At 37.5% G+C, this 13,111-nt stretch overlaps 3 protein-coding genes and 2 long non-coding RNA genes across 7 annotated transcripts; 3 read left to right on the plus strand and 2 right to left on the minus strand.

Moving 5' to 3' along the window:
• The first annotated feature begins 1,210 nt into the window (after positions 1 to 1,210).
• On the plus strand, positions 1,211 to 3,625 carry LOC113330656. Of its 3 annotated transcripts, none has more exons than XR_003350391.1 (5): positions 1,211 to 1,488; positions 1,920 to 2,007; positions 2,416 to 2,507; positions 2,597 to 2,725; positions 3,128 to 3,625. It is a non-coding gene; the product is annotated as an uncharacterized LOC113330656 (long non-coding RNA). The 3 variants fall into 3 exon arrangements; XR_003350392.1 differs by having other exon boundaries at positions 2,438 to 2,507; XR_003350393.1 differs by lacking the exon at positions 2,416 to 2,507.
• Positions 3,626 to 6,690: 3,065 nt separating this feature from the next.
• On the minus strand, positions 6,691 to 8,232 carry LOC113330530. Its single transcript, XR_003350305.1, has 2 exons — positions 8,100 to 8,232; positions 6,691 to 7,675 (listed from the first exon to the last, which is right to left on the minus strand). It is a non-coding gene; the product is annotated as an uncharacterized LOC113330530 (long non-coding RNA).
• Positions 6,834 to 10,763, plus strand: LOC113330526 (CO(2)-response secreted protease-like). Its single transcript, XM_026577329.1, has 9 exons — positions 6,834 to 7,188; positions 7,327 to 7,685; positions 7,813 to 7,927; positions 8,041 to 8,569; positions 8,764 to 8,864; positions 8,936 to 9,178; positions 9,316 to 9,430; positions 9,575 to 9,788; positions 9,937 to 10,763. The coding sequence occupies exons 1-9, from the start codon at positions 6,863 to 6,865 to the stop codon at positions 10,497 to 10,499; spliced, it is 2,565 nt and encodes an 854-aa protein (XP_026433114.1). The 5' UTR covers positions 6,834 to 6,862; the 3' UTR covers positions 10,500 to 10,763.
• Positions 10,764 to 10,931: 168 nt separating this feature from the next.
• LOC113330529 lies at positions 10,932 to 11,477 on the minus strand. Its single transcript, XM_026577331.1, has one exon. It carries the CDS (start codon positions 11,448 to 11,450, stop codon positions 11,115 to 11,117), a length of 336 nt encoding a protein of 111 aa, XP_026433116.1. The 5' UTR covers positions 11,451 to 11,477; the 3' UTR covers positions 10,932 to 11,114.
• A 94-nt stretch (positions 11,478 to 11,571) lies between these two features.
• Positions 11,572 to 12,971, plus strand: LOC113330528. The gene is made up of 3 exons (XM_026577330.1): positions 11,572 to 12,116; positions 12,528 to 12,600; positions 12,704 to 12,971. The coding sequence occupies exons 1-3, from the start codon at positions 11,911 to 11,913 to the stop codon at positions 12,809 to 12,811; spliced, it is 387 nt and encodes a 128-aa protein (XP_026433115.1). The 5' UTR covers positions 11,572 to 11,910; the 3' UTR covers positions 12,812 to 12,971.
• Positions 12,972 to 13,111: the final 140 nt, after the last annotated feature.

Below are 13,111 nucleotides of genomic sequence, written 5' to 3' on the forward strand. Positions count from 1 at the left end.
GTTTCGTAAAACTGAATCCGGCATTACTTTAATTAAGGGTAATTGTTATGTTTGTAAAATTCCTGGTCATACGGCAGTAAAGTGTAGACAACATAAAACCTTAGTAAGTAGAAAGTTAATGCTAATTTAGTTGAAACAAATTAGAACGAGTTCATTGACATGATATCGGAAGTTATTTTAATAACAAATGTGAGAGACTGGTGGGTGGACTCTGGAGCCACTAAGTATGTTTGTTGAGACAAAGACCTGTTCACCTCTTATCAGAGGATAAGGGATGTCGAGAAACTCTATATGAGTAACTCATCTGCGACAGAGGTTGCATAAAAGGGAAAGGTCGAGCATAAGCTCATATCTGTAATATTCTCACACTGGATGAAGTTTTCATGTTCCGAGCATATGAAAGAATCTTGTATCTTGTTCTCTTGAAGATGGTAAAAGACTGAAGATCTTAATTACATGTGGAAAACTTGTTATAACTAAGGACATTGATTTTTTAGGCAACAATTATAGGACTTAGGGTCTATATAAGTTTAAAGAAAAATCTGATGAAGTGAACATAGTTGATTCTTATGCTTTCTTTTGTATGTCTTTGAATGTTTTGCATGGTAGACTTGGAACCGTAACATAGGCTGCCTAGCATAGGATACGTACCCAAATTCAGTTTGGATCTTGAACACAAAAGTGAAATGAATATGCTATAAAATCTTTTAGCACAAATGTTCAGAGTAATTCTAAGCCCTTATAATTAATTCAGTTAAGCCTAGTTGACATGAGTTCAACCCAAACCACTATGGTAAAAGATGGTTTATAACTTTCATGGATGATTGTACATAAGTCATATGAGCTCCCACGTCACACGGTGAGTGTGACACCCTCTCAAATTAAACTAGATAAAAGCTTTAGGCATTAGTATACTTGGAGACGACAAGTGATGGGATTCTATCGGTCGAGACATTAAAACATCAATAATACTCTGTTTACACCTTGTATTTAACTGTCCGTTAATAACATCGTTAACAAAAACGTGGGTAGACAACACTTATGTGAGGATTTACACCTAACTAAAAACTTACATTATTGACGTCAGTTAAGTGTACAACACGCCCGTGAAACTATCATCATCTAAAACTTTTTTCTTTTTTTTTTCTTCTTTTTTTTTCAAACAAAACATTTGCTTTAAATTAATTGTCGTCCGGACACTAAACAAAAACTGGTGGACTAAAATTCAAAATCATGCCTTTGTATGCTGGACGGAGATAGTAATAAAAATTTAGAGCAATCTCAAATTTAACATACTCGCTCCATTCTCAAATTAATTTTCTTCTCGGGTTACGTTTTTTTTATTTTTCTTCTTCGGTTCTTCCGTAAAAAAGCGGCTGCCATGGTTATCTTCTGAACTCAGAAGAAAGTAGAAGTCGAAGATTTCAATGGCGAATCAATCATGGACTGAAAGTATTCGAAGCAATAGAAGCTGGACTATCCTCTTCGGTGAGATTTTCTTCATCTTAATTTACACTGACATTAATTTTCTTTTATTAGGGTTTCCAAAACTCAATATGTTGAATATATATCTGATTTGTTTGTAAAAATCAATTGATTTTTGTACTGTTGATCAATCTTCTTTTTCTGTTTTGTTAATTTTGGGTACCATTAGGTTTGATTTATCTTGCCTTATTCAGTTATCACACAAAAGGAAAAAAATCTCTCCTCCGAAAAATATCCCTTTCTCCTTTTCAATTACCAATACCAGTATTTGCTATGACTTCAATCCCTTTGATTCAGGGTAATCTCTTAATTGTTTGATTAACTTATCATCCAAATACAGTAGCTTGGTTGGCCAAATAAGAACTGTCTTTGCACTGTGTTCCTATTGCTGATTTTTTTTCCTTCTAATTATTGTTTGTTCGGTTTATTTACAGGTGCGATTACAGCTGAATCTGGAAAAGGTTTATTTACATGATTGTTAAGTCTAACCATTTGAATTCTTCCCCATTCTCAACTCTGGAGGTTAGGATTCTTCTTCTTTAAATTTTTAGATATGGGTTTCTGTGATTTGTTGTTCATTATATTATTTTGATATTTGAATTCGTATTTCCCAACTATACAGAGAATAGGGTTTGCTCTTTTTTTGTTGTTGATTTTTTGATTTTGGTTTTGCTCTCTAATCTATAGATTCGCTATCCATGTAACCCTACTCATTGCCTGTATTTATTTATTTTTTTTAATTTTTTTTAATATTACAATCTCTTGATAATATTCAAATCTCACTTCAAAACATAGAAAAAGGATGGAATTTACAATGCCTATAATAAGTGATTCTTGCTGCTGGCTTTTTGGGTCGTATTCTATGGATTAAGAGTCATGTTTAGCAACTTATGCCATCTGGGAAACTTAATTTATGTTTTGTGCTTATAGATGTTAGTCATGATCATGATAGGAAAGTTATGATTCAAAGCCATCCCATGGTAGAAAAGGAACTTCTGGAGCATGTGATCGACGCTGATACAGTATGAGTCTCTACAGCTCCTTTAGTGCATTCATGCTTGGACCGATATATCATGATTGCTATAACAAAGTTCTAATTTTGATTTTGCAGAGGAAACAAAAAAGATTAAAGAAATAGGGGCAAAGAAAGATATATCTACAACTTTACGAAGCTATGGAGGCTCTAGATGCCATGGCCCGAGCATTTTCAAAGAATAAGATGTATACTTTGAAATAAAAGGTAAAAATACACATGGAATTATGTATCATTACTTAACTTAAAAGAATTATTTGGTTTCAGATACGAAAAAAGACCAAAAAAAACTTAGAAGAAAGTAATGGGAGTGGTTTGCATATTTGGAAGTGGGGAATAACTGGAATTGGAGTTATTTGTTCCATTGGATTGTGTACAATAATGTTTTCAGTGAAGGAGGCTTCATTGATTCGGATTAAGTTGAAGGTTTTTCACGGGTATCACTCCCAAGGTGGATGAAATTCGTTCTATTTGAATAGCACGCGTTGTAGCTGTGACATGCCCCGCGTTGTAACTCATTTCCCGAAAACAACAATAATAAATTATTTTCAGTTTCAACTATTTGAATTTTTTCCCTTTTGGTTGCTAAATTTATTCATCCTTTTTCAGGTCCCTGATTTTGCTTACGCTCCCGCTGCTGACAGTAAGGATTTCGGCCTAAACCCGGGTCTATGTCTTGAGATTATTTGAGAAAGCATTAAACATGGTTTATGATACTGATTCTAAATTTCGGGTGCAATTAGTTGGCATATTCAGGAATACCAATCTTTCTAAAGGTGGCTAAGAATCGTCATCGTCGAAAAAGAATGGGAGTACCAATTGCTCGGGAAACTTCTTTTTAGTGTAAAATTATGTGATTTCGGAATGGTGGGCAGGTAATTGCTAACTGCTGCCTTACTTGATAGGTTCAATGTCAATGATCACTATGGTTTGTTGTCAAATGGCATTCGCTCTGTAGGATCCAGAAATATACTTGGATCAATGCCTTACTTGTGTGAGGCATTGTTGCTGACGAGAGTGTCGGTGTAAAGTGAGCCAAATTTACTTGGATGATAACTCTGACTCTGTAATACTTGGATGTATCTAGCTACCTAATTTTGATAAAAATATTAGTTGTGTTGTTATGCAGGACCCAATTAGGAGTCTAGATCACACTTATTTGGACCAATTAGGAGTCTAGATCACACTTATTTGGACCAATTACAGGGACCATTTAAAGAGACCAAGAGTTTAATCAGGAGGTGTTAATTATGTGAACAGGCATTGCGGAGGAGTATTGAGCCCTATGGTTAAGATCTATTGGTGGTCTCCGTTTCTTGGTTCAAATATCATTGTTAGGCAAACAATTCAGCTCATGGAAATAGTTATACATCATATTTACGAATGGTAATGGATTATGAACTGTGGTGAAGTTTAATATGGCCGGTGCTCAGCACAGGCACAAATCTAATTAATGTGTCATTAGATGAATGTTAGGAATTGAAAATTTGCAGGGAAGGAACTGAATTTGGCCGGAAAAATAGACAAAACTTGGCCGGATTTCTGTTCTACCGAGTCAACTCAGTAATTCAGACCTCTAAGACGATTCAGACCGTTGCGTTGACTGTCTATTCAGGCGGTTTTCTGGCCGTATTCCGGTAATTCCAAAGATTTTCCGGCAACCCAACTTTATGTAGAAACTTGACGACCCCAAATAAATAATGTATCAATATCAGGACGGGGGAGGCAAAGTCGAGACACACCAAATAAAAAATCTTAAGCGACGGGTGAGGCGAAACCCAACCATACCAAATCAAAAATACATAGCGACGGGACCAGGCGAAGTCGAGACACATCAAATAAAAAATGCATCCGGACAGGCGAAGTTGAGCCACAAGCCACAGCAAATCAAAAATCTTAAGTCACGGGCGAGGCGAAGCCGAGCCACGCCAAATAAAAAGTGTAACGCGAGCCACATCAGATCGCAAATACACGATAGGCGAAGCGAAGTCACATCACACGAAACCAAAAATATGGTTAAAAGAAAAAAATAAATAACGGTGGATGGTTTTTCAGGTTCGCCCGGCGCGTAGCACGGGCATAAAATCTAATTACAATTTATTAATATTATAATCTTTCCCCTAAATTCCAATTCTATACCAAAATATTCTAAGTAAGAACTGAATCCACAATTTGCAATTTATTCACCTCGGTTATTTTCTTGGTTTGTTTCATTAGGATCACCAGTTGATCACATTTAATGAGGGAGCATTCCCTCGCACTTTAATTCTCACACTATTTCACACTTTGAACGCGTAAATAAGGATCAAACTGTATCTTATTTGAAGTCAATATTTTGGCAATATGTTTATTTTACGAAGCTCTATGTTCCTACCGAAATGAGCGTATTCCGAGATGAATGCCATCCATTATATTAAAAATGGACCGGTGACCAATTATTTTTCTCTCTCACTTCTTCCTCTCCAAAATAAAAAAGAAAAACCGCCTCCATCAATCTCTTGCTCAGGTTTGGTCCTTTTTGGACCAGGTCTGAACAAGATTTTTTATTTTTTATCTTTTTAGTCAATAGTTAATCAAATAAAACATGTTTTCTAATGTTTTGATGTCTTTCAACACATTTCTTCGTTATTTGGACCGATTTTCCTTCGTCATTTGGGGAGATTGTTTATTCGCTTTGAGTGCGATTTGTTCAAATCTTCATGGCTGGATCATGACTTGTTATTCTCGATTCAAAAAACATCGATTCTCTAAAAAGATATCGCTTTGAATTTATTCTCAATCTAAGAGATTTACGTCATCCAGGTTTGTTTGGGTATACAAGATTACTGGAAAAAAACTCCTTTCCATTAGGAGCATCTCTTATCAAAGAAAAAGAAAATCAGATTAAATGGTCGGATTTGATTCCGGATAATACCATAATTCTTCCCTAATACATAAACAAAATTTGGGTATCTTTTACTGTTTATGGCTCTTTCTTTTTGTAATTGATATCTTTAACTGTATTAGGGTTCCAATTATCTTGTTTTGATGTTTTTGTTATATTTTTATTTTTTGATTGGTAAAGAATTGGGGCTGATGAGTTTCAAACTCAGGTCACTGGTATCGTCACCTAATGATTTTACCATTGTATTACAGTGACATAGGCCATGTTTTTGTTATTCTTGTAAGCGATCATGTAATCAAGAAAACGAGCAGATCCCGAAATAGCAAACCTCACTATCTATCAATCTTGATTTTAACGGTTGAAAATTCGTTGATTTTCGATGGCTGATTTTCAAAGTGATAGGGGACTTATACGTTTTGGAATTTGCCGATTTTTTATGGATATGTAGAACTTTGTAAGACGAAAATATCCCCAAACTATTAGCTTCAAACACGCTACCGTGTAAGGTTTGATAAGAAAAATGTCTCCCAAAATGTGAGATAGTGTAAATTTAAGAATGTGATGGGATCCTTCCTCTACAAGCGAAACTAAAAATTACTACTCCCTCTGTTTCAAAATAATATGACGGCTTTATGTGCAATTTACGCATAAAACCAGCCTATTATATTGAGACGAAAACAGTACAATAGGATGCCATCTTTTTAAGTCATGTAAACAGTCAGAGTGCTATTATTAACAAATTAAGGGATAAAGTGAGGTCAATAATGCCAATGGGTTCGTTTTTAGGCCTTGAAGATGCACTCTCAAAAGTGGAAACAACTAATTTTATTGCACATGTCTCTTCTTCTCTCTTTTTTCTTTTTAAATGAATAAAATTGCAACAATCGGCAGGACACCATGACACTGATAAGTGGGAATTCAGGCTATAGTAGGTAAGAAATCAAAAGCTTACCTTAGCACTCACTTGGTAGGTACTTCTCTCTAAAAATGATAGCAACAACAAAGAAAAGTTCTCCGTTAATATGGTTGATCAATGGGTTAGGCTTGTGGAGAGGCAGGATAAAGTAAACTAAATGGTACGCATGCAATTGGAAGCAAGATATTTCATCTAATCCGATCTGATCTGATCTAATCGTCTTGCTGGATGGTCCAGAGCATACGTAACTAGTACACCCACTTATAAATACCCCACTCAGTATGTAGTAGTGTATTCAGCACTGATAAATTCATGATCAGGCACTACTACTATTTAATAAACAACACTTATCAGTATTCACCAACCAATATCACAACGCAAAAAACTATGTATATATATAGCAGCAACTGACTCGACAGTTCCAACACACCAACTTCATCATTCCTTGCAATCCCCTCTGTATCTAAATATAGCAAAAAACAATACATCAGTACTAGATAGTTCAACCATATAGTTCAACCATAAGCTAGTAAAAACTAACAAGATGATTGGTGACAGCAGCAACCTTGGCCGCCTACTTCCAGGCTTTCTCTCATGTATATCGTTTTTCTTGTTTCTACTATCTACCTCGTCATTATCATGTCTAGCAGTGATGACTGGAGAGAGAACAGATCAATACCTGCCCGAGAATAAGATTTCTTATCGAAATAGTAATGATAATTATAACAAATTAAGTGTGTACATTATATACATGGGATCAGTGCCATCAGCTTCAACTTCACAGCAACATACCCAGGCAAGGAGAGAAACATCTAGCAGCTTGAGAGAACACCACCTAAAGCTTCTTGCTTCATTTTTACAAGTAGACAGGTCCTCCGTCCCACAACATCACCTAGCTTTATAGACAGAACATATATTTCACCTATAAATTGAAGTTAATCATCACTAATTTACTTACATGTTTGATTACATATAACATCAAAACTGCTCATGTTGTGATACATGCAGGAAGGTGAAGCAGTCGATACACTATGGAGCAGCTGAAGCAGAGAAGAGGCTGGTGCACAGTTACAGCCATGGATTTTCAGGATTTGCTGCCCGTTTGACAAAAGAAGAGGCCACTCGAGCAAAAAGCTCATCTAGCTCATCAGTTGTTTCTGTGTTTGTAGACCCTGTCTTTCAGCTCCACACCACTCGATCTTGGGACTTCCTTCAGCTTCAAACTGATCTTATAATTAATAGTAAGAACTACGATCAGCATGCTACTGCTACTGCAAATCTACATGACCATCATCACGATTCATCAGTGAAGCCCACTGCGACTGACGACCTAGGAGTGGACACCATCATTGGTTTACTGGATACAGGTTTGATGACAGATAATGAGTCGAAACGACATCAGTATTTTATATATACATATACAAAAGCCGCAGTATGGTAACAAAGAGAGGCAAGTGTGTTACATTGACTTCAAGTACAACTTTATGCATGCAGGTATATGGCCAGAATCCGAAAGTTTTAATGACAAAGGCATGGGACAGATACCATCCCGGTGGAAGGGAGTGTGCATGCAAGGACATGATTTCATTGCTTCCACCAACTGTAACAGGTTTTCATTCCCTTTATTCTTTCGTATCCATCATATTTAAGAGAATGCTGTGGAGACCCCTTTCATGCATATCTTATTAAACGGATTACAATTACTTTGTATGCTTTCTACAGAAAGCTGATAGGAGCAAGATACTACAATGATAGTACTGAAGATGAGCAGCAGAACTCACCAAGAGACATGATTGGTCATGGAACCCACACTGCGTCCACTGCTGCTGGCGCATCTGTTGCTGGTGCATCCTACTACGGCCTCGGTACAGGGACAGCAAAGGGTGGGTCCCCTGGATCCAGGATTGCTATCTATCAGGTATGCACATCCAGCGGATGCCATGGCTCCTCCATCATGGCTGCATTCGACGACGCCATAGGAGATGGTGTGGATGTATTGTCGTTGTCCCTTGGGGCGTCTGCTTTCATGAGGCCGGATTTCTCTTCCGACCCCATAGCAATTGGAGCTTTCCACGCTGTCCAAAAGGGTATCATCGTCGTGTGTTCCGCAGGAAATGATGGGCCCACGTCGTCTACTGTAGTAAACACTGCTCCATGGATATTAACTGTTGCTGCTACCACCATTGACCGTGATTTGGAGTCTGATGTCATCTTGGGTGGTGTAGGTGATGCTGCAAACAAAGTCATCAAGGTAAGTGTATTGCGCAATTCATTACTAAAACAAATAAATCCTAACTAATCAACTTAGCCGCTGTAAAACTACCAGGAATGCTTGCTTTAATTGCTCAAAGAAAGAAGTGATATAGATCAAACATGAAAGTAAATGATTTATTAACAACTTAACCAATATATTTCCTCAAGTTTCTAATGTACTCTCTACTGCAGGGCGAATCCATAAATTTCTCTAATCTGAAAAAGTCCCCAGTCTATCCTTTAATACATGCAGGCTCAGTAAAATCAGATTCAAGCTCTGAAGATGAAGCGAGGTAAGTTAATAAATTATAATTAAATAAAAAGCTGAACATTAGCGGTGACTGACAAGTTGTGGGTGGTTCAGAAACTGCAACCCTGATTCACTGGAATCGAGGAAAATAAACGGAACAATTGTGGTGTGTGAGCATTCTGATTCGAGCTACACAAAAAAGGAAAAGATGGAGGAAGTGAAGGAGAAGGGAGGAATAGGATTGGTTTTGATCGATGACTTAGAAAGATTTGTTGCTTTCCCTTATGGAGCTTTCCCATTCACTGTTGTCTCCTCAAGAGAATCCACTGAAATTCTCTCTTATATCAACTCCACAAAGTAAGTAATTATACTAAATCACGTCAAAATATGCCATATATTTTGTTTTTTTCTAAGAGAATAACCATAGAGTATCACATCCACACACACATATATTTCCATAAATTTGACACAGCAGCATTACTTGCCTTTTCAAGAAATCCGGTTGCTACGGTTCTGCCAACTGTAACTGTGACCAAATATAAGCCAGCGCCTGCAGTAGCCTACTTCTCATCAAGAGGACCTTCTCTTCAGACAAGCAATCTTCTCAAGGCAAGCCTGTTAAATAATTGATATATATATATATATACACATCAACTATTGCTGCACGTCTGCAATTTCACTACTTATCTTTCTTAACTGTGACGCCAGTAAGGATAGATTAATAGCTTGAGTTTTGTTTCTGCATGCATACAGCCAGACATTGCCGCACCAGGTGTGAATATTCTAGCAGCATGGATAGGAACTAATGATACCTCAGAAGCTCCAGCTGGCCAGAAACCATCCCCATTCAACTTGCTCTCAGGAACTTCAATGTCGTGTCCACATGTAGCTGGAATTGCTGCAACAATCAAAGCAAGAAATCCCGGCTGGAGTCCTTCTGCTATCAGATCAGCTATTATGACAACAGGTCAGTTAGGATACATCTGTAACAGTTAGCCATTATGTTTACTCTGGTAACTCTTCATGAAGTTTCTTTGAAGCATTCCTCGTAGTAACAACTTACGATGTACCTGGGAACTGTTTACTAACATGTGAATGCCGTAACTTGTCCACAGCAACTCAGACAAATAACGAGCAGGCCATGCTTGCAACAGATTCGGGTTCCACAGCAACACCTTATGATTATGGTGCAGGGGAAGTAAACCCATCAGGAGCATTGCAACCTGGTTTGGTTTATGAAACCGATGCAGATGACTACTTGTTGTTTCTGTGTAACTACGGATACAAAGTTTCCGAAATCAAACTCATCTCCTCAAATGTCCCAAATGGATTCGACTGCCCAAAGAATTCTAGCAAGAACTTGGTCTCCCAGCTCAACTACCCTTCCATTGCCATTTCCAAACTCAATGGGAAACAGAGCAAGAATGTCATAAGAACAGTCACAAATGTTGGACCTGAGGATGAAACTAGTTACACGGTTACGGTGAACTCACCACAAGAGGTGGAAGTGAAAGTGGTACCCTCGAAGCTTCAGTTCACAAAAAGCAGCAACAAGCAGAGCTACCAAGTGATCTTCTCATCATCTTCTTCGGTGACACGTGATCTCTTTGGATCGATAACATGGAGTAACGGGAAGTATAAGGTCCGAACCGCATTTGTAATTGCCACAAGTTCCTGAACAAGCGAAAATATTGTCCACTACCATAGCAAGTAACGGGAAGTATAATTTTAATTGTTCAGTTTCCCGGAAGCCTGATCTGCATTAGCAATAAAAATAATAGCAAGTAATACGCTTCACACCATGAAATACTTCTCAGTCTTATGACATCTAAATTACCCACAATATTTATCATCACAGAATCAAACAACAAACCTGTTTGGACTGTCTAATCTTTTTTCGCCAAAATTAAAGAAGATTCAGAATCACTGTATAGGCACAAGAAAATGCATAAAAAAATAAAATCCACGCAGAAGACATGTATTCTTGCTTAACTAGCATCCTGCTTGCATATCCACCCACCACTAAACTGGTAATAGATTTTGAATAAACTGGTCATAAAAAAACGTACACTTCTCCACGGCAAGAATTACCAAAGGCAGGCAACTCAGCAAACAGGTAAACACAAAATGCATTTCTAACAACCAATTCCTCATAAATCATGAACCAGAAAGAAAATACACCAAACAAGTCCCACCATCATGGGAATTTACAATTCCACCTAAGTTGATACTTTCCTAGAGATCACACGCTTAAAAATGTGTAAACAACGAGTTCTAAAAACTCAACAGCACCTTAATTCCTAAAGACTGAAAAAGAAAAGCATGATTGGATATGGGGTTCACTTTCGCTTCTTGGTTTTCCGTTCTTAGGAGCTGCATCACCGTTGTCCTCCTCTTCCTCTTCCTCTTCTTCAACAGCTTCATCAGGTACATCAGCGGGAATGTTGTGTTTCGTGATGAATTCCTTGAGAATCGACATACTCGCTTTTTTCATCGAAACCAATTGATCGGACAGCAGCACAGCATCAATGTTTGTTCCATCGACAAAATACTTTTCCTCACCAAGGCAGAGTGTGGCTTTAACCAACGAGGATGATCTAGGAGCTGACACATCACCAATTTGATCCATTTGTCGCAACTGCTACGGAACCAACGGATACTGTATGAGAGACAAAGTGAGTGCGGACCGAGGAGTGCAAATTTTAATCGATTAAAAGCTAATTTTACCGAAGTGCAAAGTGTACCTTACCTTGATGATGAAGATTAGGTGAGGAGGGGATTGCTTAGAGTCGAATGCGAAGAAGATGCTAGGTTTTAGGGTTTACTTTAGGCGGGGAAGAAAGGAAAAGTTTTTCCAACACCTTATATCCTCCTGGTGACCTATTTTGTTATTTATTCAAAATAACCCCTTGAAAAACTTGCCTAATAATTAAAAAAAGCCCATCTATGACTATAAGTCAAAACGGAGCTCCTCTTCCAATTTCCAATCCCTCGTTTTCTGTTCTAACTTCTTAAAAATAAGCACGGGAAATTGCAGAAATCTCAAATTTGACCTAACAAATTACTGGAATTTTGGGGCGAAGCAAGAAATGGCAATGAGGAAGTCTGGTAGTAGTTTATTGAGGATGCCCTATTATTCTCTTAGATCAATTTTTGTTCAGAGCAGTAAGAAAATGGGCACAGATTCAGCATCAACAGCAGGCAAGCAGAAGATTTCTGATGCTAATGTTCCTTCTTGGTGTTCTGAGATTCTAATGTGTCCACTCTCTAGGAAACCCTTGAGGAGAAGCATAGGGTAAATACTCCCTCAGTTCTTTTTTAATAGGCCAGTTTCTATAAATAAAAGTTTCAAAAAAATAGGCCAGTTTTTTAATTGGGAAAGTCAAATGTTATTTTAATTTTTTGGGACCATTTTTCTCTTAACTTCTTTTGATGACAAGTGTCATGTGGACCATTTCACTTTACTTCTTTTGTTAACAAGTGTCATGAGGATCATTTCACTTCACTTCTTTTATTGACAAGTGTCATGAGGACCACTTTCAATGATTAGTTCTCTTAATTTCCTTAAATTTCGCTAAAAACAAAAATGGCCTATTAAAAAAGAACGGAGGGAGTATAAAATAAGCTGTGTTTTTACGTATTTTCTCCTTGGTTTTGCATACTATGGAGTACGGTATTACTTGTATAACTGCTCGTTCACGCACAGGCCATCTAATGGAGGGGAAGAAGGATCAGAGGATTCTCTACTCAGTGACGCATATCCCTGCATTTCGTATCCAGTGAGTAATTTTCTCACTGTATAAATCACTCTCTAGTTTTTTGGATTCCACATCTTTCTGTCAATCAACACAGGAAATACTCCGTATGTTTTGTTTTTCACAGATAGTTGATGGGATCCCTTGCTTGATTCCAAGCCAAGGCAAGTTGTTGAAGACTAACGATAACGATGGTGCTGATAAAGCTTCAATGCCGGCAGATTCAACTTTCTGAACACCATCAACACGGTCACAAAGACTTACTCATGTGTTTTGTTTTCTACAATAATATAACACCATGTTTGATTATGTTTGTTAACGAAATGAACGAAGATTTGTGTGTCCACAAAATCATAGCATTCTTCTTATGTGAATGTAGTTAAAATTACGATACAGATTCAGCAGCATTCAATTTGTGTTTTGTACGATAGGTAACGCATTACAAGTTTACCAGGTACTCAGATGAGGACACAACAGTTTACAAGATTTAGTAAGAAAACAAAGCTGTTGTCCATTTTTTATTTATCAGAGAACT

This window comes from Papaver somniferum, unplaced genomic scaffold, assembly GCF_003573695.1.
Source record: "Papaver somniferum cultivar HN1 unplaced genomic scaffold, ASM357369v1 unplaced-scaffold_118, whole genome shotgun sequence".
In the NCBI taxonomy this organism is placed as follows: Eukaryota; Viridiplantae; Streptophyta; class Magnoliopsida; order Ranunculales; family Papaveraceae; genus Papaver; species Papaver somniferum.

Bases quoted from the DNA above. Each gene is read 5' to 3' on its own strand.
- LOC113330526 (XM_026577329.1), top strand. From the start codon at position 6,863: ATGATTGGTGACAGCAGCAACCTTGGCCGCCTACTTCCAGGCTTTCTC. The intron at 8,570-8,763 runs GTAAGTGTATTG...TCTCTACTGCAG, and splicing joins CTGCAAACAAAGTCATCAAG to GGCGAATCCATAAATTTCTC. The intron at 9,179-9,315 runs GTAAGTAATTAT...TGCCTTTTCAAG, and splicing joins TCTTATATCAACTCCACAAA to AAATCCGGTTGCTACGGTTC.
- LOC113330528 (XM_026577330.1), top strand. From the start codon at position 11,911: ATGGCAATGAGGAAGTCTGGTAGTAGTTTATTGAGGATGCCCTATTAT. The intron at 12,117-12,527 runs GTAAATACTCCC...GTTCACGCACAG, and splicing joins CCCTTGAGGAGAAGCATAGG to GCCATCTAATGGAGGGGAAG. The intron at 12,601-12,703 runs GTGAGTAATTTT...TGTTTTTCACAG, and splicing joins ATCCCTGCATTTCGTATCCA to ATAGTTGATGGGATCCCTTG.
- LOC113330529 (XM_026577331.1), bottom strand. From the start codon at position 11,450: ATGGATCAAATTGGTGATGTGTCAGCTCCTAGATCATCCTCGTTGGTT.